A 27,775-nucleotide genomic window follows, 5' to 3' on the forward strand; every position below is an offset into this window, starting at 1 on the left:
TACAAATTAAAAAAAAAATTGAAAGAGTAGTTTCCAAACGGGTATTCTCTTTCCACACCCTCATGTTATTTCCATCTTCCCTGGACTGACCTGTTGTGTAATGTTGCTTTACCAGACTTCATTTGGTGATCTGGCACTGTGTCCCCTTTCCCTGCTGCTGAACTGCAACGATCCTGACAAGCAATTTACTATGTCAAAAAGTTTCAAAGATTGGGCTGGGGACATAGTCCATGTTGCTCCATTTGACTGAAAAAAGCAGTGTGTCTTCTTGGAAATGATTAATATTCATAAGGATGCAATATAATTTGTTACTTCATGTATTCTGATCCTTCACCAGTTCTTTCAGCCATCCTCTACTACCGGCTGCTATTCCTATTGGGATCAGTCAGTTGCCTTAGAACCACCTTGTTGCTCTGCTGATCTCTTATTTTGTCTCCTGAGTAGATGCCACTATTTAGGGGAGGTTTCAGTCTGTATGTTGCATAAAAATACATTCACAGAGGAATTGGGATCTTGCTTTTCTGAAATACTCTTGCTATAAAAACAAGGAGAAGAATTTCTTCATAAACAAGATGAAACATGATGGATAGAAAAGCAAAGGAAATTTTTAACTGATCACTAATAGTTCATATCCATAATCCTCCGATTCTGCCAAGGTTTCTTATGTTTGATCTTGGTGGTTTAGATAAATGAAAGAAAAAAAAAGTTGATTATGTAGCATGAAAATATAGTGTGAAACTGCAAGGTGCCTTAGCTTGGTCTTGCTGTATGTTTTGAGCCAATCTAGAGAAATAGAAAGGTCGATTACTCTCTGGGTTTTTTTTGTTTTAGGCTAGAATGTTTCTACAGAGATTCAGAGCATGTCTTTTTTTTTTAAAAAAAACATTTTTTTCAGTTGGAAACTGCAATTGTGTTATATGTGAGGATTCTGGCTTGAAATCTTATATCAAGTTATAGCAGGCTAATTGTTCACAAAATTCCTTTCAGCTTTTAATACCATTTTTTTTAAAAATTATTTAAGTTCTGTAGGGATGCATCTGGTTGCACCTGGATGGGCTCACCCATGCATTTCTGTAGGCAGCTGAGGAGTGACTTGATGGCAATTTTCAGTAGCATGTAAAGGTTTATCTCTTTGCACATTGCTACGTTTCTTGATACCCTTGTGCTTAATTTTCGTTCCCCTTTTCTCCAGAAGTGTTCAGACTTCAGAGGAAAGGTGGTGAATCTGCACGCTGTGAGCGTAACTTCCTGCCTGGGAGCAGAGATTGCCGAAGGAACAATGCTGACTCAACACAAAACCCAGCAGCCTTTCTTCCTCGCCTCTTCTAAAATGTCAGGCTCTGCCTTGCCAAGTGGAAGATGCTGGAGGGCATCTTTGCAATCTTCTGATTTCACTTCGTGGGCTGTGATGGGGTCTGCTCAGGCAAGCACACAAACACCGAGGTGAAGCTGGAGTATGTTTTACTCTTTCTCAGACTCTCTCAGCAGACCATCGATAACAGTCCTTCCCCAAACACCGATCTTTCTTCAGAACAGAACTACTTTATTTTCCGCTGTTGTAATTGTACTTGTTGCCTGCCGGTAGCTTTGGAGATGCTGAGATGTTGTGTACAGCAGAACCACAAGACATTACATTTCTCCTGCCTAAATCATAAAGAAGAATCTTTTTTCCATCTGCACATCTGGAGCTCCTGAACAAGGAAGCAAGGAAAGTTGGAAAGTTGGGAAGTTGAGGTTGCAGAGTCAAGCATTAGCATGTTGGGGAGTACCAGAATGCCTTACTCCAGACTCAGTGCAGCTGAGCCTTAGCATATGCATCGTAATTTACTGAGTAATTGACCATTTTCTGCTCTGTTGAGGCAGCCCTCTCTTTTCTTCCACTTTCCTCAAGTCTCAGTGTCCTTCTCAGGGCTCCCATTCTTTCCATGGTTTTCGTCTAGCTGTACCTGCTGGCTTTCAGGTCCCACTATTTTCTCTCACTGTTGTAATTCTTGCTCTGCTGTAATTCCTTGTGTATCTTTTTTAGACCCAGTGAGTCGTCCACCTGCATCTGAGTGAGAATGTTAGAAGCAGGATCCCACATCTTCTTGTAGATGTCCAGGGTTTTCATTGCCCGCAGCTTTTCGAAGCCTATAAGCAAAAAGGGATGTATACATTCCACAGGAGTGCCTTTTCCTTATCCTCTATGTTTTTCTAATTCTTTTACCTATCATGAAGGAAAGAGCTTGTTCAAAGTAAACATCAGAATTTTATCAGAACGACTGAAGGATGTGCACTTAGGGGGTGCAAACTTTCACAGACTAGCGGGATGAAAAATGTCACAGTATTCTTAGTTTCATTTTCCTCTCTAGCAATAATTGAAAATCCACTATTTTCCAGTGACAGGTTCTATTCTTCCTAAAACTGTGTGGTTTCGTTTCAGGATTTCTTCAGTTATTGCTGTCAGTTTGTGTACGTTGCTCCTACATATAGTGAGGAATGGAGCAAAAGAAGGGACAGAGTCTCCTGAAGAACACAGGTCCTGTTGTCCACAGCTTTTCTCTTTTCTATGGAACTGCAGACATGGGAAATTCTGGTTCTCTCTGATTCCAACGTCATAGTTACTTGATTTGCATCGTGTCCTAGTGAAATTTTCACAGTACTGCATTGCACTCTGGCTTTTTTCATCATTTATTGATACAGACAAATCTTCCTCTTCTTTTTTTACCTTTTTCCTTTATTTCTGGTAAAGAGACATTCACATCACCTTTTCATACAAGTAATGATCCTGAATTGTAAGGTATGTCTCCAAAAATCCTCACTAAAATATTACCCCTTAGATCTCATATTTCCATGGAAGGGAAAACTTTTATACAGTAGAGAAACTAGCTTAGAAAGCAAAGTTTATTAATTAATGTATTATTTCAAAATTATTCATGTGACACCATACAGTTCCTTATTTGCAGCTCAGAACTTCCCTTTATCGCCCGCATCTTAAAAACCAAACAGGATTTGTTAATCTAGTTCAGTGCAGAAGTGTTTTCTTGCAAGGCACAGATTGGATCTTCAGCATCAGTTTGAGGTGAAGGGGAAAAGGGATTGAAACATTTGTCCATGGCTGTCTACCTGCTCCTGATTTTTCTCTCTTCATTTAGTACATCTCTCCAAATATCTGGTAAGTCTTTGCCCTCTGCTGAGTATAGAGATTTGCAAGTTCTTTCTCATGCTTTCCTGATGTCCTCCTTGGTGGACAGGGAGTTTAGATCTAGTCACAGCATGTGATTTGAATCAGTTTTATTCAACTCTTAAATTTGGTGGTATCTGTACAGGCATTCTGTTTCTTTAACCCAGTTTTCAAGGTGGTGTATGAGTGAAAGAAATATGCCAACAGATGTGGGCATAGCCTAGACAGTGCTGATTCTTGAAAATCAGCCAGCCGAATGCAGACAAAAGCTGATCTGAAATTATTCCACTGGAGTTTAGAACAACTCAGAAGTACAGGGCAGTGTCCTCTCAGCATGCACAGAACCACTGGCTGATGTGTGCTTGAGTTTCTTAGCTCATATAGACCATGGCATACTGATCATTGCATATTGGAATTCTGTTTCCAAGCTGATGGCTTTAGGAAGGACCTTACAAGCTTCTGTCTGTTAGATTTCAGACACTCCTGCTGCTGACAGGAAAACAAATGACACTGTGTGGGCAGCTCGTTCCTTCAGGAAACTCCCAGCTAAAGAACCACGGGAGTCCAGTGCTATTGCTTGAATGGCAGTAGGGACTAGTCAACTTCAGAAGAACTTCTTCTGTGCATATTTTTGGGGAAGACCAAGCTGGCTCTAACCCATTCTCTGCTAACCTTCTCAAGAGGAGAGTGGTGCCAGGGGAAATGCCGTCTGGCTTGTGTGGGTCTGCAGACTTTCAGAGAAACATCACCGAGGCTGTTTTACCAGTCCCTGGCAGCTCTGGGACGTGGTGGGTTATGAAGCCCCATTTACATGGAATTAAAGCTCAATGGCAAAGCGGAGCAAGTTGGATGATGTTGCTGTCGCTTAAAGGGGAGCTAAGGGATGCAAAGTGAGCTGCAGAAATGGTCAAGGTTTGGAGCAGGCTGAAGTTGTGCCCATTTTTTGAAGCTGGTCTTAAGAAACAAAAGCCTGTTGTGCAGTGTCTCACATTTCTATTTACAAGTGTAGCTATTAATGGCACTTAGGATACTTAGAACTAAAGTGATGATGCTGCAAGTTGTGGCTTCCCTCCTGAGAAACTCACAAGTTGAACTCTGTGAAGAAAAGATTTTTTGCACAGTTGCCAAAAATTTCCAAAATAATTAACCAAAAATGAAAAATATCCTACTTTCTTGATGAGCTGAAAACCACAATGTCATTCTGGGCCAAATATAAAAATGGTTGAAATTTGAGTAAGTAAACCATTTTTAATAGATGTAAAACAAAAAGTCCTTCTACTTGCACTAATATGCTGTGTGGTGGTAGAACTTGGAAGAACTAATGAAATTTAATGAAGGTCATTTTTGAATGGCATTTTGAGAACTATGTGCTTTAAGAAGGGATGTGAAGAAGAGCAATTCCTCTTGAAAGGGCTATATTTTCAGCTTCTGTGTTGCTTGCATCTTAAGAACATTTTGATGAATATCCTTCACACTGATGAGTAACCTCCCTTGAGTTCTTTCCCTATGGACTCTATATATTCAATCTTTTCTTGTAGCAGACTGTCAAAGAGCAAGTAACTGACTTATCTCCTCAGATGTTTGCATTCTCATTTTATTTTATAGATAGTGGAATATTTTCAATCTATAATGAAGATAGCAAGCTCTGTGCCCAAGCTCAAAACTCTAGCTCGGTCATAACTACTGCTTGTGATGAGCACAACGAGTTCCAAAAGTTCAGGTGGGTCTCTGCCACGCAGCTGCTGAGCGTGGCACTCAAGCTGTGCCTGGGAGTGCTCACCAAGGACGACGAGGCTGCCATCACATTGGAATCCTGTAACAGGTCGAATGAGCTCCAGTGGTGGGAATGTAGAAATGAGATGGTTGCAACCCACGGCAAGGATTTATTTTTCAACTATGGCAAAGGGAAGGGGAAGAAAATCAGGTTGTCCAAAGGATCAGGCAAAGGGAGCAGGTGGAAAATCCACAGAACAGCAGACAGTGTGTGTTCTCTGCGCTATGAAGGTGAGTACTGAAAATTAATTACTATTTCTAGGTAACTTGACTGCCCCTATTTACAAAGCATTCCACCGCCTGCTTGTCATGCAGCAACCCTTTTCTTACAGTGACATCACTAGCACAGCTATTTCTAGGGTGTAGAAATGCAAGGCAAACATGACTGTGTATATTTCTGCATAACTTGGAAAGTGCAATTCTTTCAAATCATAGGATAAAATGACAAAGGCCTATGGCGTAATCATAAGGGAGAATGGGAATTCTGTTTGTAAAGCAACAGTGGAAGAAAATCTATGACTGTTTCAAAATATGTCTGATCAATTTGTAGAAGTGGTGATTGTATAATATTGAAGTATCTGCTATTGCTGTTACTTGGTTTGACCATGCATTCTAACATCTCTAACAAGTTAATTTTTAGTTAACATAGATGTAATACGCTTTTAACAGCGTTTACCTGGTGATTCCCAGGCCCAGCAAGAAGAAGAAGAAGTAGGAAAAAGCAAAAGGAAAAAGTGTTTAATGGCTTGGGATGCAATAAGTCCTAACACCCTGACAAAGGATCACTGGAGAGTCAGATCTCCTTTTCCTGCATCATTCTCTCTCTTGGGCTATGTAGAGTGGGCATCCAGCCTCAAGTGTTCAACCTCGTTTCTACTGTGACACTGGTAGGGTGGGAAGTTAAATAACAAGGGATGAAATTTTTGCTGTGCCCCTACAACAGTTCCAGCTGGAATGAAATTTGTCATAATTTTGTTCAGATAGCAGCAAATTAGACTGCATAGAGATGGGAGGGTCACTTCCCAGCGTATAACTTCCTCTCATGAAGACTAATAAAGGTATTCTGATGTCTCCTTTCCAAGCCTCTTCAACCATATAGGTCAAAAAAGAAAAGAATCTAAACATCATCCAAGGACAGAAGTATGTATGCAATGGGAGAAGCTGAGTCAGGAGCACCTCTGACATAGTAGTGCGGGTAGCAATGAAAGGAAAATTTAGACAGAAATTAATCTGAGGGCCAGTTAGGGGGTGTTTGAGAGTTTTAATTCTGAATATCTTCCCATAGTCATACCTGATGGGCACAACAGCCTTGGAAGGCTTTGTGGTAATGAAGTATTGATGTGTTGAGTTTTTGCAGAGCTCAGCTGTGTCCATGGAGAGCTGTCTATGAGCAGACACTATGGTGAACCTCTGATACCAACTGAGTACTATCGATCCATATTTCTCTCTGTAGATATCTATACACTGGGAGGAAATGCCTTTGGTGCACCTTGCGTGTTCCCTTTTAAGTTTGATGGTAAATGGTACGCTGAGTGCATCCGTCGGAGTGACAATTCAGATTCTCTCTGGTGTGCAACTTCTTCAGATTTTGATAAAGACCAACTTTTTGGAAATTGTCCCCTAAAAGGTAATGTATTTATAAAGATTCAGGAAAGGCATTAAGCAAATGTTTCATCCACTCTTATGGTGAAAGCCTTCTTGGGATGTGGAAGTAGCACTGGACAGTGAGTTGGACTCTGGCTAGCCTAGTGCACTGGTGAGCTATGCAATGATAAAATGAGCTATCTGCTCTTTACTCTCACTGCTTCTGCAGCTGAGATGAGGAGTGGTCCTGGGGCATTCCCAAGACTGGTACATATGGGGAGTATTCTGAGGGTGGTGACTGGGACTGATGGAAAAAGGAAGAGAAACCCTCTAGCACTCGATGAGAAGAAAGCCAGGGCAAATGAAAGGCAGGAAGAAGTGCAATGGATGAGAAAGGTGAGATGCAGGGAAGCAGGAGACAGTGGTGTATCATAGAACAGAGCAGAGAACAGGAGGGCTGGCGGGAATGGAAGGGTGCAGGACACAGGCAGGGACCTTCACCTGCCTTCGGTGCTCCAGTGCTCCTTACACCTACAAATCATCCAGCACGGCTTTCCGATAACCCCAGCACACATTCCTTACCTCTTTACCCCAGTTCACATCTGATTGATTGGAAACGATCATTTCTGTCATGTTGGGAGGTCTGGGAGAGCACAAGAGGGGTCCCAAGGTAAGAAATGGGTGTGGAGAGCAAGATTTTCTGTGTGGGGAATAGAAAAATGCATGTCTACAGGTAGAATGTATCAGTGAGTGGGTTAATGTGGACTGAACTGTGAGAGACGTAGATAAGTTATGTAAAAAGGAACAAGGTCAATGTAGAAAAATTAGGTTATAAGGAGAAATAATTCCTCGTGTGATTAATGTATTATTGATATTGAACAGACAAAGTATATTTAAGTGGGGCAAACTATATGTAAAAAGTTAGCAAATCATACAGTTGCATAGTTTTATTCTGCAATGAAGATTTTTTTTTCTGTGTTAGCAAGTATTGCTATCTTGTCAAGTTGCTGTTATCATGTTTTATAGACACCATCCACAATGACCTTTGGAAAACAAATCCTGTGACAGAAACCCACTATCAGATAAACTCAGAGTCACTTCTGACATGGCACCAAGCAAGGAAAAGCTGCCAGCAGCAGGGTGCAGAATTATTAAGTGTCACAGACCTTCGGCAAGAAATGTATTTATTAGGTAAAGAAAACAACAACAACAACAATTAATGCATACATTTAAAATGTAGGTCAGCTCCAAGACCTTTAACATGGATACTTACATTTACCGTGTGAAAATAGGTCGTAGTGACATTCTTAAAAAACCTTGTCCCCTTCTCACAAAAAAATGTATTAAAATAGTGCAAAAAATCTAACTTATATTAAAAAAAAGATATCTGCTATGACACTTTTTCCATGCTTTAAAATTTTATTTCAAGTTTTATTCAATAACTTAGAAAATCAGAGGCATTTAATAACTTGACTGTTTGTTTCTTTTGGCCATTCAGGGCTCACTAGTGATATGGGTGTCAATGCGAAGCTCTGGACTGGTCTTTTCAGTGCACTTGACAGTGGCTGGCAATGGATTGGGGGCAGTCCTTTCAGATACCTAAACTGGGCTCCAGGTAAGTGCCCTTTTCTGAAATGATGATCAGCATCTGGGCCAAAATTCTCTTCTCATTCCCAAATTCCTGTTACATTCGATTTCATAGAATTTTTAACAGGTTACAGGTGATTATGGGAAAGGTAGGATATTACAGTAATAGGGATCACACCAGAGATGGATTGTCATTAATTCTGAATTTCACAGAAAAAACAGGTAGCTCATCCAAGAAAACAGTTAAGAATGAGTATCTACACCTCATTCTACTTCTTTTTCCATCCACAATTTTCTCATCAGGCGTGTTATTCAATCCAAACAAAAAATACCTCATGAAAAATGATATAAAGAGAATTTAAAGGAAAGAGACAAAAATTAAAAAGAAACACTGCATTAAAAACATTTTCAACTCTTCTAAGTTACTGCTTGTAACATTTATCTGATGTACTTTACCTTCATAAGTTTCCATTCTTTTCTCAGGATCTAAGTCACCATCTTGCATGTTGCCATGTTACGTATTTTCATAATAGTTCCTGTGACTACAGGGAAATCCAAAGGGCAAGCACTCCCTTGGAATGAAATATGCATTTCATGTCCAGTGTTCAACAGTAAAGGATGTTGAACTGTTTGCTTTGCTACCATCCCATAAGGAATTGTGTCTTAGATGAACTTTAAAGCTTTCTTCTGTATGCTGCGATACTTCAAATATACTGAATTTCTTCTTAAGCAGTGCATGGAAGAAGAGGGGCAAGCCTCGTGTTTGAAACGTCGGCCTTCTCAGCCCTCCCAATGGCATTCCCTTGTCCTCTCTCTTGGGAATTATCACTCTAAAGAATAATATGCCAGTGGTTTTGCATCTGCGAAAGATTTGCGCGTTCCCTCCTGTGGTGAGGTGAAAATTTCCAGTGTTAACAGAAGGATTCTGTGCCTCTTTCCTAAAGGAAATCCCTCTGTGGAATCTGGAAAAATATGTGGCACCTTCCAAGGTAGGAATGGCAAATGGGAAAACCAGTTGTGTGATCGGAAACTGGGATACATCTGCCAAAAGAGAAACTCCTCCTTAGATTCCTCCACTATTGCCTCAGGTAAGTTGGTCAAAAAAAAAAAAAGGCTATTTTTGTAGTGAGTGAGAAATACTGGGAGGATGCCACATATGAAATGACAATACATTGTCAAAGCGGAAGGATTACATTTGTTGACATGAGTCAAACACTGAGAAGACTTCAATTTTCTGGATAATTTTAAGGGTGATGTCTAGATGTTGTTCATAATTTTGAAAAGTTCCTACTAAAGAAGGCAGGATTATGTGTTTAGTCATGTTATCCGGACCACAAAATACTGATGAATATCCTGTGCTCTGGAAAATATACTAAAGATGTGTCCTGCTAAAAGATGTGAGCCAGAGTTCATGCTCTCCTTCTCTCTCTGACGCTTTTTGCTCTATTCTGAAAGGAAAAATTCAGAATATGGGCTGGCACCTTTTCCCAGTTGAGTTCCCTTCCCACCTGAGGCAGACTAGGTCTTACCTATGTGAAGAAAAACGTGTGCGGTTACTTCACCTGGGAATTCCCAGCACGCAACTAACTTTACAGTAACTCTTTCTGCTACGTATATACTAGTATATAAGATTGTTCTCTGGCTCCGGACATGAATGGCACATCATAGCTGGTATCCTGTACATTCTGGCTGCCTCCAGGCAGCTCACTGGGAATGGTTTCTGACCCATGATATCATCCCTGGATGTTGTTTGGGGGAATGCAAGTTTGCGCAGGTCAAAACCATGCCCAGGGAGCATTGAACAATGTGGTTGATCACACGCCAATGTTGGGCGCACGTCCCGCCCTCTTCAGCTCGCTGTGTAGGTGCAGACTGTGCGAACCTTCAAAGCAGGGGAAGACGGTTGGCAATGCCAAATTCACACCAAGAAACAGCTGCTGAACAAAGTGTGCAGCACTTCTGTGCAGATGGGTTTTCTGACATGTCTGGTACAACATAAATGTGTCTGGGCTCTCTGATATATGATTTGGGCTGTGCAGGAGCTCCAACCGGCTCTGGAGCACCTGGTGTTTCCAGAGAAAAAATGTACAAATTTTCCAAAATTCACCACGATAAAAATCCCTGTGTAGGAAAAGAGGCCCTTTCCTGTAAAACATGGCTGTGCCCAGAGCCTCACCGAGGGGCATTTGGCATGGAGTTGTGCCCTGCAAGTTTGCACGCCAAATTACTTAGTATTTATTTAATCCCGTAAAAGAGTATTTTTGGTAGCTCTCAGCACAATTGGGATGGAAAAATCTGTTTTGTGTTCTTGGTGATCCTCAGACTTCTGCTTCTCTCCTCTGCCAGTATGTGCTCCAGTATTTCAAATTCACATCAGTACGGGTAATTTTTGTTTTGATTAAAAGAAAACACTAAACAGGACTGCTCATTAATTGTTTGAAATAACTTTTTTAGGTGACTTAAAGCCTTTTAAGTGCCCCAGGGAATGGGTGGCCTATGCAGGTCATTGCTATAGAATTTTCAGAACACCCAAAATATGGAAAGCAGCCCAGTCTTCCTGTAGAAAAGAAGATGGAGATCTGGCGAGTGTTCATAATATCGAGGAGTACAGTTTTACAGTGTCTCAGCTTGGGTACAGTGAGTATTCCTGCAAGTCACTTTTTTATCTGGAATTATACTGTTGCTATTATTCCTTTAATCATTGTAACCATGATCTTAAATGTTTTGTTGAAAATCCTTCTTCAGTCAAAAGTGGGTGTGAGATGTGACTGTTCCATTTTAAGACATACCCATACCTACAATTGCCTTTGTGTTCCCAGAGCCAGATGATGAGCTGTGGATTGGTCTAAATGACTTCAGGGTTCAAATGTATTTTGAATGGAGTGATGGGACACCTGTGACTTATACCAAATGGCATCACGGAGAGCCGACCCACACACGGAATAAGGCAGACTGCATCGTTATGAAGGGAGAGGTAAAAGACCCTCTCCCACTTTCATGCTTTCTTCTGTCTTTTGTGCCCTGCAAAAGGAAAACTTCTGTGACAAAAAAAGAAAAAAAAAGTAAAAAGGGGCAAGGGTTTTGAAGGTTTTTATGAACCTGGTCTAATTCAGAATATCTTAGTGTGGAGGGAGACTGGAGAACAGATCTAGGAAGGTGTATGGTGGAGCACCAGCAGCAAGTGCACTGTGATGAGACTTGTTCTGCTCTGCAACAGTTACAATAAGTCTCCCATCTGAAACTGGTTGAAGTAACTCATCATCCACGTTCGACATGGGTGATCATAGCTGCACAGTATGATTCTTGGAGCAGGGACTTTCTGATGTTTCCCCTAAGAATAAACCTAAAATCTAGGCTTATTAGAGCTACTTTGTAGGCTCATATTAACTGGAGGCACAAAAAAATTAGGTACAAAAAAATGTATCTTGTTTTGTACTCAGCATAAAAAGACATATCATAATACTATGGAAAAAGACTTAATACATTTTTCATCTTTTATGTTTAGTTTATCCAGCATTTCCTTGCTATTGCCATCTGGTTATATGAACATAATAATACCATGCTGGTGAGAAGAGAGTGGAACAGCACGTTTCCTTCCTGCTCTCTTCAGCCACCGAACCTTTAATACATGCAACCCTCATTCTCACACCTCTGAGGAAACGTGGCCCTTACTGTCTTAGGTGTGTTCCCTGTTTGGGAGTTTTGTAGAAAGCAGCAAGGCAAGGGAGAGGGCTGGAACAGCCCCAGCCATCTGAAGAGAGAAGGGTTCTCTCTGAGGATGGTGAATATTCCTGTTGGATCTGCATTTTCTCCACATTTCACTTGTCTTTGTGGTTTCTTCTTATCATGCTCAGGATGGATCCTGGGCTGACAGTGCCTGTGAAACGAAACTCGGTTATGTCTGCAAAAGGAAACCGTTGGCAGAAGGCTCAGGGGAAGACGAGGTTACTTACCCAGGCTGCCAGAAAGTAAGTGTAAAACAAAAGCACTGAAAGGTCAGTGCATCTTACTTTCACACCCATGATAGCGAGTGTCACAGAAGTCAATTATTTTGACTATTCTTGGTGGAGCCCTAGAAAACTGTTAATTTTGTACTGATACTTCTTAGACTAATGGGGAAATTTTTTCTTTATTTAACGAAAATGTAGATCGGCTTTTTTTTTTCATTCCTTTATATGCACGCTTCACCCGGCTCTCCTAGCGCGGAACTGGTCGCTTTGCCCATAAAAGCCACTCCGTGGAGAGCATGTCAGGATTTTTTCATGCTGTAACTCACTGGTCTTGGGTTGCATGCAGCCTTCTCAGTTCGATCAATCTGCCACAAGAGGCAGGAAGATTTAGGCCGACCGTTTTGCAGAGTTTTTGTAGCCTCTTGCAACAGCTACACGTACGCGATGAGGAGGCAGAGAGGGCTTCCCACAAGGAGCCACGAGGTGGCTGTGAGCGTGGTTGCCAGCTCCAAGTCAAGGCTCGCTGCTCGCAAAGACCCCTTCTGTGTCCTTTGTCAAGGGGCAAGACTCAGAGTCGTGGTTACAAAGCTATGTTTGATTGTCCTCTTCGTCTCTTCTGATGGCTTCTGAGATTAATTTTGACTCGGGGTGTGGTATTAACGTGGCTTTTGGAAGTGTACTGTGCTGCGCAGCCTGACAGCCCCTCCGGGCTTCTCTGCCGTTGACACTGGCAGGGCTGGACGAAGCACGGCTTTTACTGTTACTCCGTGGGGCAGTTACCGGCAACATTTTCAGAAGCAAAACAGATCTGTGAAGAAAACAAAGGTTACCTGGCTACTGTGACAGACAGGTATGGAAACGGGATTCTTGTCTGTTCGTACGTGCAAGCGGGATGGAAGGGCCAAACGGAAATCTCGTCTTACTTTGCAGTTATTCATAGCATCTAGCGTGACACCGCTCCTTTGCTGGAAAATTTATGGTAGAACTGAAGGAGTACTACAAAATACGTCAGGGGCTTGTATGTCATCAATTCAAACATTCAAGCCATTGCTACTACACACCTATACTATTGTTGACTCTGGGAATTAAAAAAAATTGAGTCGACTGCCCAACAACCCCAGATCGCCAGATTGTTTTAAAATTCATTGAACTAAAAATAAACAGATAAACGTGGAACTGTTTACTTCTTCTGGATTTGAGCTTTTCAGCCTTTTTTTGCAACAGGTAGATCTGGAAACTTAGCCTTTTTAGAATAAAAGTAGATTTTTTTTCCCCAGAGTAACAAGATTTAAAGATCTAGACCTTATCATAGAGCTCAGTAAATCACTGTAGCACTTATTTATACAGAATGTATAACATACATACATTAGCGCAAGTTATTGTTTGGCTTGTGTTGTTCATTGTACAGTACAAAAGGAGAATAGAATCATCCTAAATTCTAAACAGGATTTACATTACCAAAATACAAAATAAAAATTAATTTATGTGACAATTAGAACTATAGTTGAACTTACTATTAGAACAATTAGAACTTACTAATAAAGTAAGATCATCACTCTTGCTTCAGTCCAGACTTATCTTTTCCCACATATTAACAAATTACCTTAACTTTACCAGACTTGCTACAATGAAGTGTTTGAAGAAATTAAAAAATTACAATCAAATGTGATACATCGATTTGGTACTTATTCTTCACAGATATGAACAAGCTTTTTTGACTTCTGTAATTGGATTCAATCCCGCAAAGTATTTCTGGATTGGTCTCTCAGACACGGAGGAGCAGGGGACGTTCAGGTGGACCAGTGGGGATGCGGTCACCTTCACTCACTGGAACACAGGAATGCCTGGTACGTGCCACAGGGGCCACCGAGCTTCTGCGCTGGGGACCCAAGAAGTGAGGGTTTGACAGCTGAGAAGTGGTTAAAAAACTCTTCTGGCATAAAGCGGCAGAAATGACAGCGCAACTTTCTGTTTGTGCTAACGGGATTACATCAGGGATCGTGGTAACTCCTTCCAGCAGACCACCGGGCTCTGCATGTGTCTGTCGGTACCATTCGCTCTTTGTTGTTTGATGGTTTTGATAAGTGATTCATAGTATAACGTAAAAGGAGTTTCATAACATTTCTTTTTATGATTTAATCGAAACGCATGTGAGCTACTGTGAGCTATTGGCATCCAAACACAGTGAGGACAGGTTCTCTTAAGTAGCATATGCTCGGAGAAGATGCAGCCATTCATCAATAAGGTTTAAAAATTTTATATTTCATGAAGGAAGGGAGTCAGGCTGCGTGGCCATGATAACAGGAACTTCAGCTGGATTATGGGATATTTTGAACTGTGAAGAAACAAACATGTTTCTCTGCAAGCAGCTGGTGGAGGGAGTGACCCCCCCTCCTCCTCCAACGACAACCCCTCTCCTGGCGTGCCCAGAGGGATGGCAATCTGTTCCTCAGAGCAGCTCCTGCTTCAAAGTAGGTGTTTAATTTCTGAATGCAAATGCTTGTCATTTCAAATGAGAATATGTTTCATGTATGCTTGGAAGGTGGATTTTTACCCTGCCTACCTGACAGGTAGTCTGTGGTAACATCCGTCCAGCCATGCCCAGCTGGTGTGGCTGGCAAGCGCTAGACAGTGCTGTACGTAGGTCGAACTGAAGTTTGGAGTGACAGGGACTCTGAGGTGATAGGAAAAGCAAAGTTGCAATAACCAAATTTGATAGAAGACCACAGGCTTATGGTTGAACAATTAAATAGTAAGTGATAAAACTAGAGACCAGGAGGCCAGAAGGAAGACAGAAACACAGAATTCTATTTCTAAGTTTCTGTAATACCCTGCACAGTATTTAATTGTCCACTTTTTATAGATTTTTCAGGGAGGAAGGGAGAAAATGCAAACATGGTTTGGTGCAAGAGATTTTTGCAGAGCCATTGGAGGAGATCTGGCATGTATCCACAGTGAAGAAGAGCAAAACCTAATAGCTGGCTTGTAAGTATCTGCGCAGTCCATCATTTAAATATGGGGGGCGGGAATTAAAAATTACTTTTCTGAAAGACATAAAGGATTTCTGGTGCTCAATTTCTACTTTGCAGAGACAGTGTATATCCTTGCAAAGTGGCAGGAGGAAATGGGTAGAAAGAGGTGAGCAAAAAGGGTTCCTTGGCAGCCCTCTGGGAAGGTGGTGCTATGCATTGAAGTAGCCTGAACATATGCAAAAATGAAAGAAGGGTCATCAAAACTTGTTTCAACTGAGTTTTGTTCAAAGAGATAAAACTGATCTTTTTAGGTCAGTTGTAGTTATCAGTAGATTAAATAGTCTTGGTTAAAGGAATAGTTTGCGCTGCTTTCTTTCCTTAGTTAAGGGGAAAATTGGGAAACTAAGGAAAGCCTGACCTATTGATGTGCTTACATAAATATTCAAATCAAAATATGAGTACAGACAGGTCTGAATTTGGATGCCTAAGCTACTTGGTGGAACCAAGATCTTAAACGATACTTTCATTGAACGCAGTATTTGTGGAATCATGACAGCTGTGACCTTTCCCAAGAAGCTCTGGGTTTCACTGCTTCCTGCCACATGCAGTGCCAGGCTGTTTTTCCCCACAGGACACTTGAAAGATTGCTTTATCCGACTGTCTCAAATGATACTTCAAGAATCAAAACACTGAGAATAATGTAATGATATACATTCTCCTTCTCTATTTCACACTGTGTCTGATTGTCTATATTTGTAATCATTCAGAAAGAGAGACTATCTTCACTTATCTTACTGGATGGGTTTAAGTGCCTTGGACTCTGACAGTGGATTTGTATGGAGTGATGGCTCACCGGTGAGTAAATAATTTATTGTTCCAACTTTTTGCCTAATTTTCCATGTGTATCTTGGCAGACAGCTCTCACAACTTCTCCTATACAAGCTGCAAGTGACCTTAAGTCTTCACTACCCAATTCCACTCTAGGAATCAGTTTTTATCTTTTGATAGTTCATAGCTATAGATAACAGTATGACATTTAGAGTAATGAAATAACACCAAAGGTGAGGGAATAGCTCTCTTGATTTAAGCAAATCTGATTGTATTGGTCTCTATATTCCCGTCTGTCATTTGTTAGAAATAATTTTATATGTCTACACAAGCTAGGCTTTGTTGCCCTTGCCATCTTAAATAGATCAAGGTCTGCAAGGCCCAAGTCCATATGGCAGCACTGATGGGTTGGCTCAGGTTGAAACACCAGAGCAGATAACCAAGCCAGGGATCAGAGGACAGTACCTAGATACTTCTTTCTAGAGCTTGACAGGAGAACTTCATCTGTCCTGATAACAAAGAGTGCAACAACTTCTTGGCTTACAAACATGGCTTACACAGAGGAATCATTATGCTATGCAAGGGTCATGTCCTTCTCCTTACAAGCTCTGGCACCAAAGCACAAGACGGACCATGAAATCAAACTAAGTACGTTCTTCTTTAACCGGACTGTGTAAGACAATTATTTCACTTTAAAAGTAAAATAGTAACAAAGCTGTGTTTCCACTATAGGTAAATTTTGAAAAATGGGCAAGTGGAGAACCAAACAATTATGATGGAAATGAAAAATGTGGCGTGTTTAATGGCTACAATAATATGAACTGGAATGATCTATTTTGTGAACATATGCAGGACTATGTTTGCCAAATAAAAAAAGGTGAGATCACTTTCTTCCTTAAGCAACTTTTAGAGGCAGATAAGAACATCCTTTCCAGGTCAGACCACACTATCTGCAGGTATTAAAGCCAATTGTGCTATCAAGCACAATGAAACACTTAATACATTTTAATTTAAATAAAAGCGGTTGAAAACTATGAATTTATCCATGAGATACATGTGTAAGTTTGGGATGTATAGGTAGCATGTCGAGGAAGTGAAATACAGCAGCTTAAATTTGGGTACAGTTTCTGTAAGCTTAACTTGTGATCAGCTGTAACATGGTATTTTCCTGAGTGTAATACCTTTTTCAGATATTCTAAGAAATTCTGTCCCAAAGATGAGCATACTGAGTAACCCTTAAGATTCATTTCATTACCTGGAATTAAAATGCTAACAACTGTATAAATATATTTAATTGAGAGATGTCTGAGAAGCACAAGATACTCAGATATTGATTTATATTGCAGGAGCATCACTGAAACCAGAGCCTACTTCCATATTCAGTAAGTCTTGTACTTCCAATAACAGAAAGAAATTAACATATAATAATGTTAAATTCTATTACGGACTGCTTAATGTTTTACCTTGCAGATCATGAATATACTGTTAGTGAAGATGACTGGATAATATATAATCACAAGGAATACTACTTCAGCAAGGAACCAATGCCTATGGAAAAAGCCAGGGACTTTTGCAAGAAGAATGGTGGTGATCTTGCTGTCATTGAGAGTGAAACTGAAAAAAATTTTCTTTGGAAATATGTAAGAGACATGTTTTACTTCAAAAATGCATTGTTCTTTTTCACTGGCTTGTGAAATATTAGAAAGTGGTCCCCATCATAAAAAAAATCAGTGCCACCTTTCATGGGTGGTACTTAGAGCTTTACCATAATCATTATTTTGATAAATTGCTACATGTAGAAAAATCCTCAGCTTCTTTTCAAGAACCCTCTGAGGGTGCAACTTTCAAAAACCTTGCTCTGTTTAGCTGAAAGCTACAGTTACTGAGTATGTTTTGTTTTCCAACTCATTCTTTTCACAGAATTCAAGAAAAGATTTTTCCCTTTTTTTGTCAACACAGATTTCAGATTTTCACTGAAAGGTTTAAGCCAGAATATTTTCTGATAGGAAGAGAATAACCTAATGATGATACACTCTTTTGGAAATAGTTTCATACTATTAAAAACAAATATGATTCCATCCTTTCCTCCATATCACTAAGTACTAAACCCCACCATTTACTTGTGGCCTTTCAACAAATTCTCACTATGCTTTCCTAAAACTCTTAAAAATATTGCTTTATTTTATAGCCTGCTTAAGAAGTCATTCTTATCTTCTTCACATAGCTTTTTGCTCCATTTCTTTTTCATCCCATCTGCTTTATTTAAAAAAAAATAAATACTGGAAATTGGAGGAAAATTTTGCATTTTGCAGTTCAAGCACATAGTTCCGCCAACTCCCTCCACACTGTAAACTATGCAAATATACAACTGAAACTAAAGAATTTTTTGAGAGCTCGCTTATTTTGTTTGAAATGTGTTTTCTTACAGGTCTTAAAATTCTTATTTTTTGTGTTTTAGACTTTCTATAAAGACTGGGGAAATAATGTTTATATTGGCTTAAGTGTGAGCCTTGACAAGACATTCCGGTAAGTAAAAACAAATTAAGTTTGGTCAGACTCATAATGTGAATATTTGGCATGGCTGTCTTTAAGAGACTGTTGAACACAACCTATCCACAGCCATGTCTTGACATAGAGTTTTAAAATGTGATACTGCTCCTCAGGGGAGCACTTCTCCCCTGATAGATATTTTCACTTTCTATTTCTTTTGGTTCTATCTCTACTTTTGTATTGTGAGGCTGAGGTGTTCACTCACAGTCAGTGTGGTGTCATCCCCTTTTCCTTGTTAGATGAAAGATAAAATTTATTGGAGGTCTCTAGGATGTTCCAGATGGTATTTGCAGACATTACTGAATATTCAAATGATCAAAGAAAAAGAACCCTCAAAACCTTCAGTGGGATGCATCGTGGTGGTTTTTAGAAGTTAAATATCAATACTGGAAAGCCCTTGTCTGGAAGGTAATTTCCAGATGGTTTCCACTGTCAGAGCCCAGGGCAGGACAACTTCAGGCTACATGGAGTCGTTACTCTTCTACAGATGTCTTCGGAAACAAAGTGCCTGGGGAATGTCCTAAACCTCCCCTGGAGCCTTATATGAGTTACAGACACATTTCTCCTCTGACACTCTTCTCCCCTCTCCACCCCCACCCAGCCTCATTTTCTAGTGCCTTCTCCTGGGGTTTGAAGCTTGGTCAGATGAGTCGCAGCCTCTTCATTTCAGTCTTTTTTTCTATTGCCTCAGGATATGTTTCTTGGCCACAAGCCATCGGGACTGGATAGTCTCATCTCCTGGAGCTTCTTCTTTCTACATCACATCCACTGCTCAGCAAACACTGTTGTTTGTCCAGTTCCTCTTTCTCCCTCACTAGTTCCATCCTCCTCCCTGTTGGATGATGGTGCCGCTATTTGTCTTTATATTATTTCTCCCAGTTTATTATGTACTGTTTTTTCCTATTTGGCTCAGGAGATTTGCAAGAGGAAGCAGCTATGCATCCTGTTGAATTCCTTATTTGTAGTTGCAAAAACATGCATAAAGTTGCTTAGTCTCCAAATCTGGAAAAACACTAAATTGCCCTGGAGCTGATTTTGTCTGAAGGTTCTCAGTCTTGGCACATTCCCCATTTGACTTTCCTCCTTCCAGCACACTGAGGCTTTTTCACTTTTTTTCTTGGCTACTTTTTGAGAATAAATTTGTGAATCACCGAACTGGGAAATGATTGTTGCACAACTGAAAGCAATAGCTGTATAGTATTAAAGTTTTCCTTTCTTTAACAAAATGGTTCCAAGTGGTCCCCAGTATGTGTGGTTCAAGCCTCTCTCTTACCCTACAAGATCTTAAATTATTGCTTTTGGACCCAGGAAATTACTAAAATAGGCTCAGGTTTCTGTTTCTGTGCTCCAGAGAAAGCTGGGTCCAGTGTGTTTCCTGCAGGCTGTCAACGCTCAGAGACCAAGAAAGGCTGGGGCCACCAGTTGAGATGATTAGTACAGACCTGGTCCAGGTCAACAGAGTAAGCAGTTGATATAAAATATTTTTTACTAATTCCCAGTGGAAGGTCTCGGTTTTCTTTTACCAGGGAGCAAAATGTATTTGTAAGCTAGGATATAGGAAACTTAAAATACAAAACTCTAATTACGTCCTTTACAAAGAAATATTAACTGATTCAACTAAGAATAATTATTCCCCTAAATTGCTTCTTTCAGGTGGATGGATGGAACTCCAGTGAACTATGTTGCCTGGGCTCCAAATGAACCCAATTTTGCAAATAATGATGAAAACTGTGTTGTCATGTATACCCAAACAGGTGGGTGCTGTAACAACATTCAGTCTGCACAGTGTGGCATAGGCTTGGGAGGGTTGCACGTGCAGGGCACTGAGCAGGCTGATGCTTGATAGAGTGTCTAAAAAGCATAGGAAAACAAATCATATTCTCCTCTTTCATTTATGCACTTTTAAAAAATTCAACTCTATGTAGCTAATATATTGGATTACATCTGCAATTTGATTCCCAGCTTTGTCAGAAAGATTTCAACGTGAGCAAATCCGTTAAGCATCAGACCATCTGCAGATACAGACAGCATCATTTTTCCTCTAACCTCTGTCCATTTTATGACTACCTCTCGAGGACATCAGCTGCCTGTTATCATTTGTGCTGTTCCTAAAAATCTAGGGCTTGGGCATGGCTTTGATTATTAATAAACAATGATATAAAATATTTTAATTAAAATAAATACAAATATCCTTTAATACAGAGAGTTGGAAGTAATTGTGCTTACACTAGCCAAGCAGTTAGTCTTCTCGGGAGCAGTTAATCTCTTCTACTTTTAAACATTTCTAGTCTCAAAATCTATAGCTGAGGTGATCTTCCTAGGCTCTGTTAGAGGTCAATGGAAGGAAGTGAGCACTTTTGGGGAGTAAATATTATGTCCTGATCTGGAGATTTTCTTTAAGATAAGATGAATTATGTCCTTCTCTTCTATAAGTTCACTGAATTATAATGACAATATCTCCATTAAACATAAGGTGTGATTAGCTCTGCTGTAGATAATTACCTTGTAATTGTCTGCAGCTAATGAAATGAATTGCATTTTCTTATTCATTCCTGATCTGTAAAATGGGGATGATGGTGTTAATGTTATATTCTTACATCACATTCCCATAGGGAGGAAAGATGCCCAGAAGACTGTAAGACTGTGAGAAGCTCAGGTAGTCAGGTAACAAGGACCGAGTACCTTATATAGACAGTGTGATCCTAGAGATCTTACAGATCTTAGAGAGGTGAATGAAGCATTTGAACCAAAACTCCCCTCTGGCAATGCTATGGTTTTGCAATATTGAAATATTGCTGTTCTCAGACAAAATATTCATATTCTGAATTTTGCTGGAAACCTGAATATTTCTAAAGGATGTTAAAATTAATTACTCATTATTAATTAATTGCTCATTATTAATTAATTAATTACTCATTATTTCTGAGGGAAAGAAATACAAATACTGTAATCAGTTCTACTTCCTATGATAGATTCGCTTTAGGAAAGGACACTCTTTATCCCAGTCTCAATTGCATTTTGTTTTTCTTTTATTCTAATTTGCTTTTAGGTACATGGAATGATCTCAACTGTGGCAGTGTTGAGTTATTCATCTGTGAAAGGCTTAACAATACTGTTCGTCCAAGTGTTACTCCCACTTCACCACCACCAAAGGGTGGGTGTCCGGAAGACTGGATCCTCTTTGATAACAAGGTGCAGTATGAAATGTCAGTATATTGTATTTTAAAAAGAGCAGACTAAAAACCAACTTCGATTCAGTTTTTCAGTTGTAGTAGGGTTTTCAGTTATCACAAAATGTGTTCTGATTGTGTGTATTTAAGGACTCTAAAAATACTATTCCTGAAATAGAAATTTCACCCTCTTTTGTGATCACACCAGTTATGAGGAAGGTCATGAGACATACAAAAAAAAAGCTTCATCTTATATTTTTGCTAGTGTTTTGTGTTGCCAAGGACGGCTGAGCAACTTTCCTTGTGTGCACCTGTATGTTTTCATTTACTGTTCTGAGCTTATCTGACTGTCACAATATGCCTGGACACTTATTCATCCTTTGCCTAGTATGCACTGGCTCTTAAGTCACTAAGGCACCTTCCCTTGAGCAAATTTATCATTTTTTTTTCTATAACCAAACACTTGTTACAATTTTTTAAATAATCCAGTTATAAACTTCACCACACTTTATTATGTAAGATCACTCTTAGTCTTCTCAAAAGACAAAAGTTCAGGAAAAGACACTGTATGTATTTAAAATCCATAGATTATCATCAACGAAGCTATAAAAGCTGTAGAACAACAGCATACACTGTTGAGAATACACCTAGCAATGAAGATAATCCTTGATTACATCGCTTCGTCTAGCTGACTCTGTCTTCCTTTTGGCTAAGCCAAAATATGATTTCAGTTTGATAGAGCTCCTTTGTTTGAGATCCACTGGCTGCTGTCTCCTCTTTCCTTCCCTTTCTCAGCCCTGGAGAAGAGAGTAACAAACTCAGAGTTTGTTCCCTTTCACGGTGCACTCTCAAGCTAAAATGTCTCCCTCTTCCTCACCTCCTGGAAGAGGAGCTTCCAAAGGCTCCTTTCTTGACTCTTCTACAAGTGTTTACACACTGCTTCTGAACATCATGGAGCTACCTCCCTTTTGCCCAACTTTTTCCCCAAATTGCCTGATTAACTTTTCTGTTGCGTGCTTTAATTAGCACATTTAGGTTGCTTGACTCTGACAAGGCTGCCTAGTGATGTCTTGATTAAATCTCACTGATCATATTACAAGAAATGATAAATTCATTGTTTTCTTTGTAATGTCAGAATCATTCTGTTTCGGTGATTAACCTGTGAGAACCAAACCTGGTTTGACAAACAGGGCAACAAAGCTGAGATATTTAGCCTCAATAACATATCTTATCCGTGTTTATTTTCTGAGCTCTTCTTAGGCATTCCTGCTACAAAGTCACATCTCAGAAGTGTGCTCAGAAGCTTTAACATAATTTCTACTGAAATCATTAGACTGACATTCCTTCTTCTAAGTAAATGCTAAAATATTGGTGGTTATACTAGTTTTCTACTATAGATCTTCTCTTTCATAAAGACCTCTCCCTTTTTGCTTAAAATATCCAGCTTATCTTGTTTGTTACAAACAGAAATGCTTCCACCAGAAATTAAAATGCCATCCAGTTACAGATTTGGCACACGTCTCTTTTTCAGTGTTTCAAAGCATTTGGCCTTAATGAAAATGATACATTGACGTGGCATGCTGCGCGGAACAATTGTATTGATTTTGGAGGAAACCTGGCTACTATATCAAAAAGGGAAATGCAAGGTATAAAGTACCAATGTTTTGATACTGGATGAGACTTCAAGTAATTCCTGATAAACAGATTAAAACAGAAGTTATAGCTTCTGCAATACATGCTATTATTTATGCCATATTAATATAAAGTTATGTTGAATGAGAAATTGCACCTTTGGGAAAATGCTTGCATAGGTTTTAGTGTCTTGATTAACTTTTAAAATCATAGCTTTGGGGTTAATATAGGACGCGCAAAGGAAATCATACTTGTTCAAGTATTAAGATTTTGTATCAGGGGCTTGTCATATAATAAAATGTCCATATTTTAGGTTTTTTTAAGTGTACATGTAAAAATAGCGCACAAAGGGAGTAATATCCACAACAAATCACCGTGCACCTAGCTGCTGAGCCAGATGCTGTGGGTGTCAGTGGAGGACATGTCTTCAGGCAGCAGAAGGCTCCAGTGCTGGAGTCCCAACCTGTTCCCCTTGCTCTGCCGGACCTCAGCCTGTGGGTCTTGATGCTCAGCTTGTTACAGGTTTTTAGTGAGACCTCATGTTTGCTCAGGAGATGTAACGCCTCAGGTCCTGAGGGCTGCACACGGACTCCTTCCTAGCTCTCTCCATCAGTGCTTGTGGTTCATGCTTTTCGTTATAGCAGAGGAAGGACATTCTTTTAGCGGAAAGTCAGTCTAAGGCAGGAGCTAAGGGAAATGGCATCTGGCCTTACAAACAGCTGAGATCTCAGTACGTACATGCGTGGTTATTACGTAATTTTGTGTTATGCCTGTTTAGAAATGAAGTTATTAAGTCTGGTTCAAAAAGAAGTTACCAAAGAAGAAAAGGGAGTGCACAGTCTGTAGACCCATTTTCTATGTCCCAAGGTTTAGTGTACTCATGTTAATTCCTGCAATACCATCAAAACATTTTCCCTGCTTCCTCAGGTGATGAACAACACAGAAGAAAGTACACATAAATTCCTTAAATATTTTAAAGACAATTTTATGTATCAAAATTTGTCCGTCTTTGAGTATGTAAATAGTTTTTCTGACTTTAACATCAGTTGACTATCTATTATTTTTAGTTTTTATCATAAGATTACCACCTTATTAGAAAAGAGCAAACCAAAACTCATCATCCTGGTTCCAGGCACTCTAAAGTCTGCACTGTTGAGGAAAGGTGCGTTCAGTTTCTCTCCTTGTACAATTTTTCTTTTTTCCTTCAGCTTTCCTCATGTCCCTCTTAAAAAATGCTGCAACTGATGCTTGGATTGGGCTGAATGACATAAATCAGGAGCACACGTACTTATGGACAGATGGAAGCCCGGTTTACTATACAAATTGGGCAAAAGGTTCCCGAAGTTATTACAGTAAGGTAAACATTAATTTCTGTTTATCAGTTAAACATTATAACTTTGGTAGATGAATAAAATATATGCAGCTACAACTGTATTTTCTGTAAAGTTTCCTTTATGAAGATTTCTAGTAAACTTGTCACTTTTAAAAGCAGAGTAATCATGTGAGAGATCTACCTTCACACATTTTTTTCAACTTCTGTATTTTGTCATGATTCTGCATGAATCCAGACAGAGGTTTGGAAGCATTATGCAAAACTCAGGCAAGTGCGCAATTTCCCTCACTTTACCATGACTGATCAGGAGACTAAAATAAACCATAGCATGGCAGTAACTGTATAATTTTGGGATGCGGTGAAAGATATCTTCATAAAAATACTCAGATAACTGCATATATTTTCATTTCTTGGTGTTGAGCTTATTAATATAAATGCATTGAATGAAATCCTCAAAAGAAGGAGACTGTGTCTTCCTTTCTCATTTTTATCTTCTCTGTCTAATATTCCTTCTGAAAGATCTCTTCCTCACATTTTGAAACTTTCAGCACTGCTATACCATTTTGTGTTTAATTGCAAAACAAAACTGTTATTCAGTAATTGTAAAATGGCTAATGTAGAATACAGTTTGACAGTGATATTTCTGCACTCCTCTGCTGGCTTTACCAAGTTTCACTCTTTTTCATGTCAGAATTGCTTTGAGCTCAGCTAAAATGGGGTAAAGTTCTGTGAGGTCCAATCTCTGCTGCCATCCAGGCTGGAGATGGGTTTTGGGATCTCCAGGACTTCCCCATCTGACACAAGGGTATGCCTTCTGTAGAAGGCTCTGCCCATTTCCCTACACGAGTTGCTCCACAACCAACTTCCCTCGCTTGCAGCCAAGACCTGGGCTAGTGCCCCTGAGGGGGCTGGGGGTAGCATGAGGTTGTGCTGGTATGAGGTGGGGAGAGCCGCTGCCTCCTGCTGCAGGGAGCCAAGCAGCAGCTTCTCACGCTGTGAGAGGAAAAGAAGAAAGGTAAGAGCCCAGACTGCGGTGGTAAGGGCTTGGGAGGTGTCCCCCACAAAAGGTTGTTTCTGGTCGTTACCACCACATTACTGCGCGGCGGTGACCACTTCAGTTCCCAGTGCCGAACTGGGGCAGGAAGAGGGTTTCAGCTCTCCAGGCAAGCTTCGGTGCTGTGAGAGCTTCCCCATAACCCCCGGGAAAGCAGCAACAGAGCTGAAAGGTCCCGTGGGCCAGGCCTAGCACACGCCCGTCTACCTGCACGCACGCACACACACACGTGCATGCACAGAGATTATATACATACAGACAGGCCCAGGCACTCTTCCTGCCTCCGTGTTGTGCTTTGCGACTCCCTCTGACATCCAAGTGCAGACTCCCGACCATCGCTCGTGTGAGTTCCTGTGTATGACCTTCATATTATTCATCGCTGTGTGCCTGCGTGTGACAGGTGAGTCTGCACATCCAGGAGTAGGAATGTTTCCCACCTATCCACATCTTTTTCTTGTTCCTCTCATTTCCCCTGTAGGATGACTGCATCTTTATGATGAAGAACCCTATTGAACAGGCAGGGAAATGGAAAGATGAAGAATGTAAAACAAGCAAAAGCTACATATGCCAGAAAAATTCTGGTGAGTTTTCTTTCACCGCTTTCTAGTACAGCTGATTTATTGTGGTTATGTCAAACTGAAGTTAAAAGTGACTTTCCCATATTCAACCCTATTTTAACTCAAATTAATCTGACAGTGTCAGATGCACTAAAGACCATTTTAACAAAATGAGCACACGTTTTATTTTTTGCAGAAAAACTCTTAACCTTTCCTATTTTAAGGACAGACCACTAAATTAAAAAAATTTTTAAAAAATTTGTGGATCGTCATGTATTTTACTATTTTTGGTGATCAGGTGGCAGAGAGAGAGAACAGTACTTTGTGTTTATGTGGGTAAACTATTCAAAACTGAATTTCTACGGCTATGGTTAAAAGTACTGCAACTTCTTCATTTTGGAAAACTGCCCTGCTTGATTTCCTTTACAGTCTGACTCACGCGATTTCACGAGCAGCAATTATATGCCTCTGCTTGCTCACGATGTGCTTACCGTACCCTGTTCCTTGTCAGAAATACAACAAATGTTAGTGTATAATGGGAAAAGTTGGGGAAGTGTTCCCTTTAATGCCCTATACAGTTACCATATGATTTGGGAAGGTCTAGAGCTTGCAGGGCACGTTTCTGGAGGTGATACAGTTATTTAGGCTAAAAGGTCATTCTGACAAGAAGTAGAAAATTTTGTCACAGAGCATGAAAACATGGATTTCATCACTGCCATGATAGTTGGGATGCATCTTAATTTATTGTTCCAGCCTCTCTTAATTACTTGACTACTTCAGTACACTAGATCTTCTCTCAGTGTCATATGTCTAACCAATATAAAGCATTTGACTCTTCTGTTTGTTTGATCATTATAGACCCCAAACTGCAAAACTCCCAACCCATAATTCCAATGTTTGGCTTTAACAATTATGGTGATGACCGTTATGCAGTCATCAACTACAAAATGAGCTGGGAAGAAGCACAGAAGAACTGCAGAGACCAGTTTGCAGAACTTGCCAGCATTTTGGATCCTTACGCTGAATCTTACCTGTGGTTACAAATACTAAAGCATGGGGAGCCTGTATGGATTGGTCTTAACAGCAACACAGTGAGTCCACCAAATGCTTGTGAACTGCTGCCCTAGATCAGTCTAGGTCAGCTGTATTTCTTGCTCAGAGGTTGACAGGATTCACTGCTGCGGGCACCGTTTGCTCCCATGACAGCGCGGTCGGTCAGATCCGTGAATGTGTGGCAGGCATCAAAACCTTGCTGAGGTACCTGACTTCCCTCCACTTTAGGGGTTTTACTCATCTAAAGGTTTGGCCACAGCATAAGTGAGAACTGCCACAGACTGCATTTCAAAGGCCACCAAGAATGTAGCTGCAGTAGACAGGGGCTTCATGCTGTAAAAGTGGCTATGGAGTTTGCACTTCCTACGCCACAGTCTACCACACGCTCATGTCGGGGAGCGTTGCCGTTCCTGAAGACACATTGTGGAGCACACCACAGAAACATCTTGGGTTGAAAATAGTTCTTTCTTTGTGAGGTTATTTTAAGTTTTTTTTTAATTCACAGCCTGGCACTACAAGAGCTTGTGCCGGGCAATAGGGGAAATGGCAAGGTGCAGCGTAGAGGCAGG

At 40.3% G+C, this 27,775-nt stretch overlaps 1 protein-coding gene across 1 annotated transcript in view; it reads left to right on the forward strand.

Moving 5' to 3' along the window:
* Window positions 1-3,093: 3,093 nt before the first annotated feature.
* The window catches only part of LOC309417137 (macrophage mannose receptor 1-like), a gene marked incomplete at both ends in the record, with an annotated part of 31,670 nt that continues 6,988 nt past the window's right edge, over window positions 3,094-27,775 (forward strand). The window contains 24 exons of the mRNA XM_082014583.1: window positions 3,094-3,154; window positions 4,769-5,167; window positions 6,390-6,563; window positions 7,547-7,711; window positions 8,019-8,135; window positions 9,052-9,195; window positions 10,562-10,744; window positions 10,927-11,081; window positions 11,962-12,075; window positions 12,792-12,907; window positions 13,756-13,908; window positions 14,333-14,528; window positions 14,921-15,042; window positions 15,797-15,884; window positions 16,590-16,734; window positions 17,204-17,239; window positions 17,328-17,497; window positions 18,316-18,383; window positions 20,061-20,161; window positions 21,457-21,599; window positions 23,109-23,223; window positions 24,418-24,566; window positions 26,075-26,177; window positions 27,012-27,244. Coding sequence (XP_081870709.1) covers window positions 3,094-3,154; window positions 4,769-5,167; window positions 6,390-6,563; window positions 7,547-7,711; window positions 8,019-8,135; window positions 9,052-9,195; window positions 10,562-10,744; window positions 10,927-11,081; window positions 11,962-12,075; window positions 12,792-12,907; window positions 13,756-13,908; window positions 14,333-14,528; window positions 14,921-15,042; window positions 15,797-15,884; window positions 16,590-16,734; window positions 17,204-17,239; window positions 17,328-17,497; window positions 18,316-18,383; window positions 20,061-20,161; window positions 21,457-21,599; window positions 23,109-23,223; window positions 24,418-24,566; window positions 26,075-26,177; window positions 27,012-27,244 — 3,450 coding nt within the window. The remainder of the gene's footprint in view (window positions 3,155-4,768; window positions 5,168-6,389; window positions 6,564-7,546; window positions 7,712-8,018; window positions 8,136-9,051; window positions 9,196-10,561; window positions 10,745-10,926; window positions 11,082-11,961; window positions 12,076-12,791; window positions 12,908-13,755; window positions 13,909-14,332; window positions 14,529-14,920; window positions 15,043-15,796; window positions 15,885-16,589; window positions 16,735-17,203; window positions 17,240-17,327; window positions 17,498-18,315; window positions 18,384-20,060; window positions 20,162-21,456; window positions 21,600-23,108; window positions 23,224-24,417; window positions 24,567-26,074; window positions 26,178-27,011; window positions 27,245-27,775) is intronic.

This window comes from Phaethon aethereus (assembly GCF_964289735.1).
Source record: "Phaethon aethereus genome assembly, chromosome: 2".
Lineage (NCBI taxonomy): Eukaryota > Metazoa > Chordata > Aves > Phaethontiformes > Phaethontidae > Phaethon > Phaethon aethereus.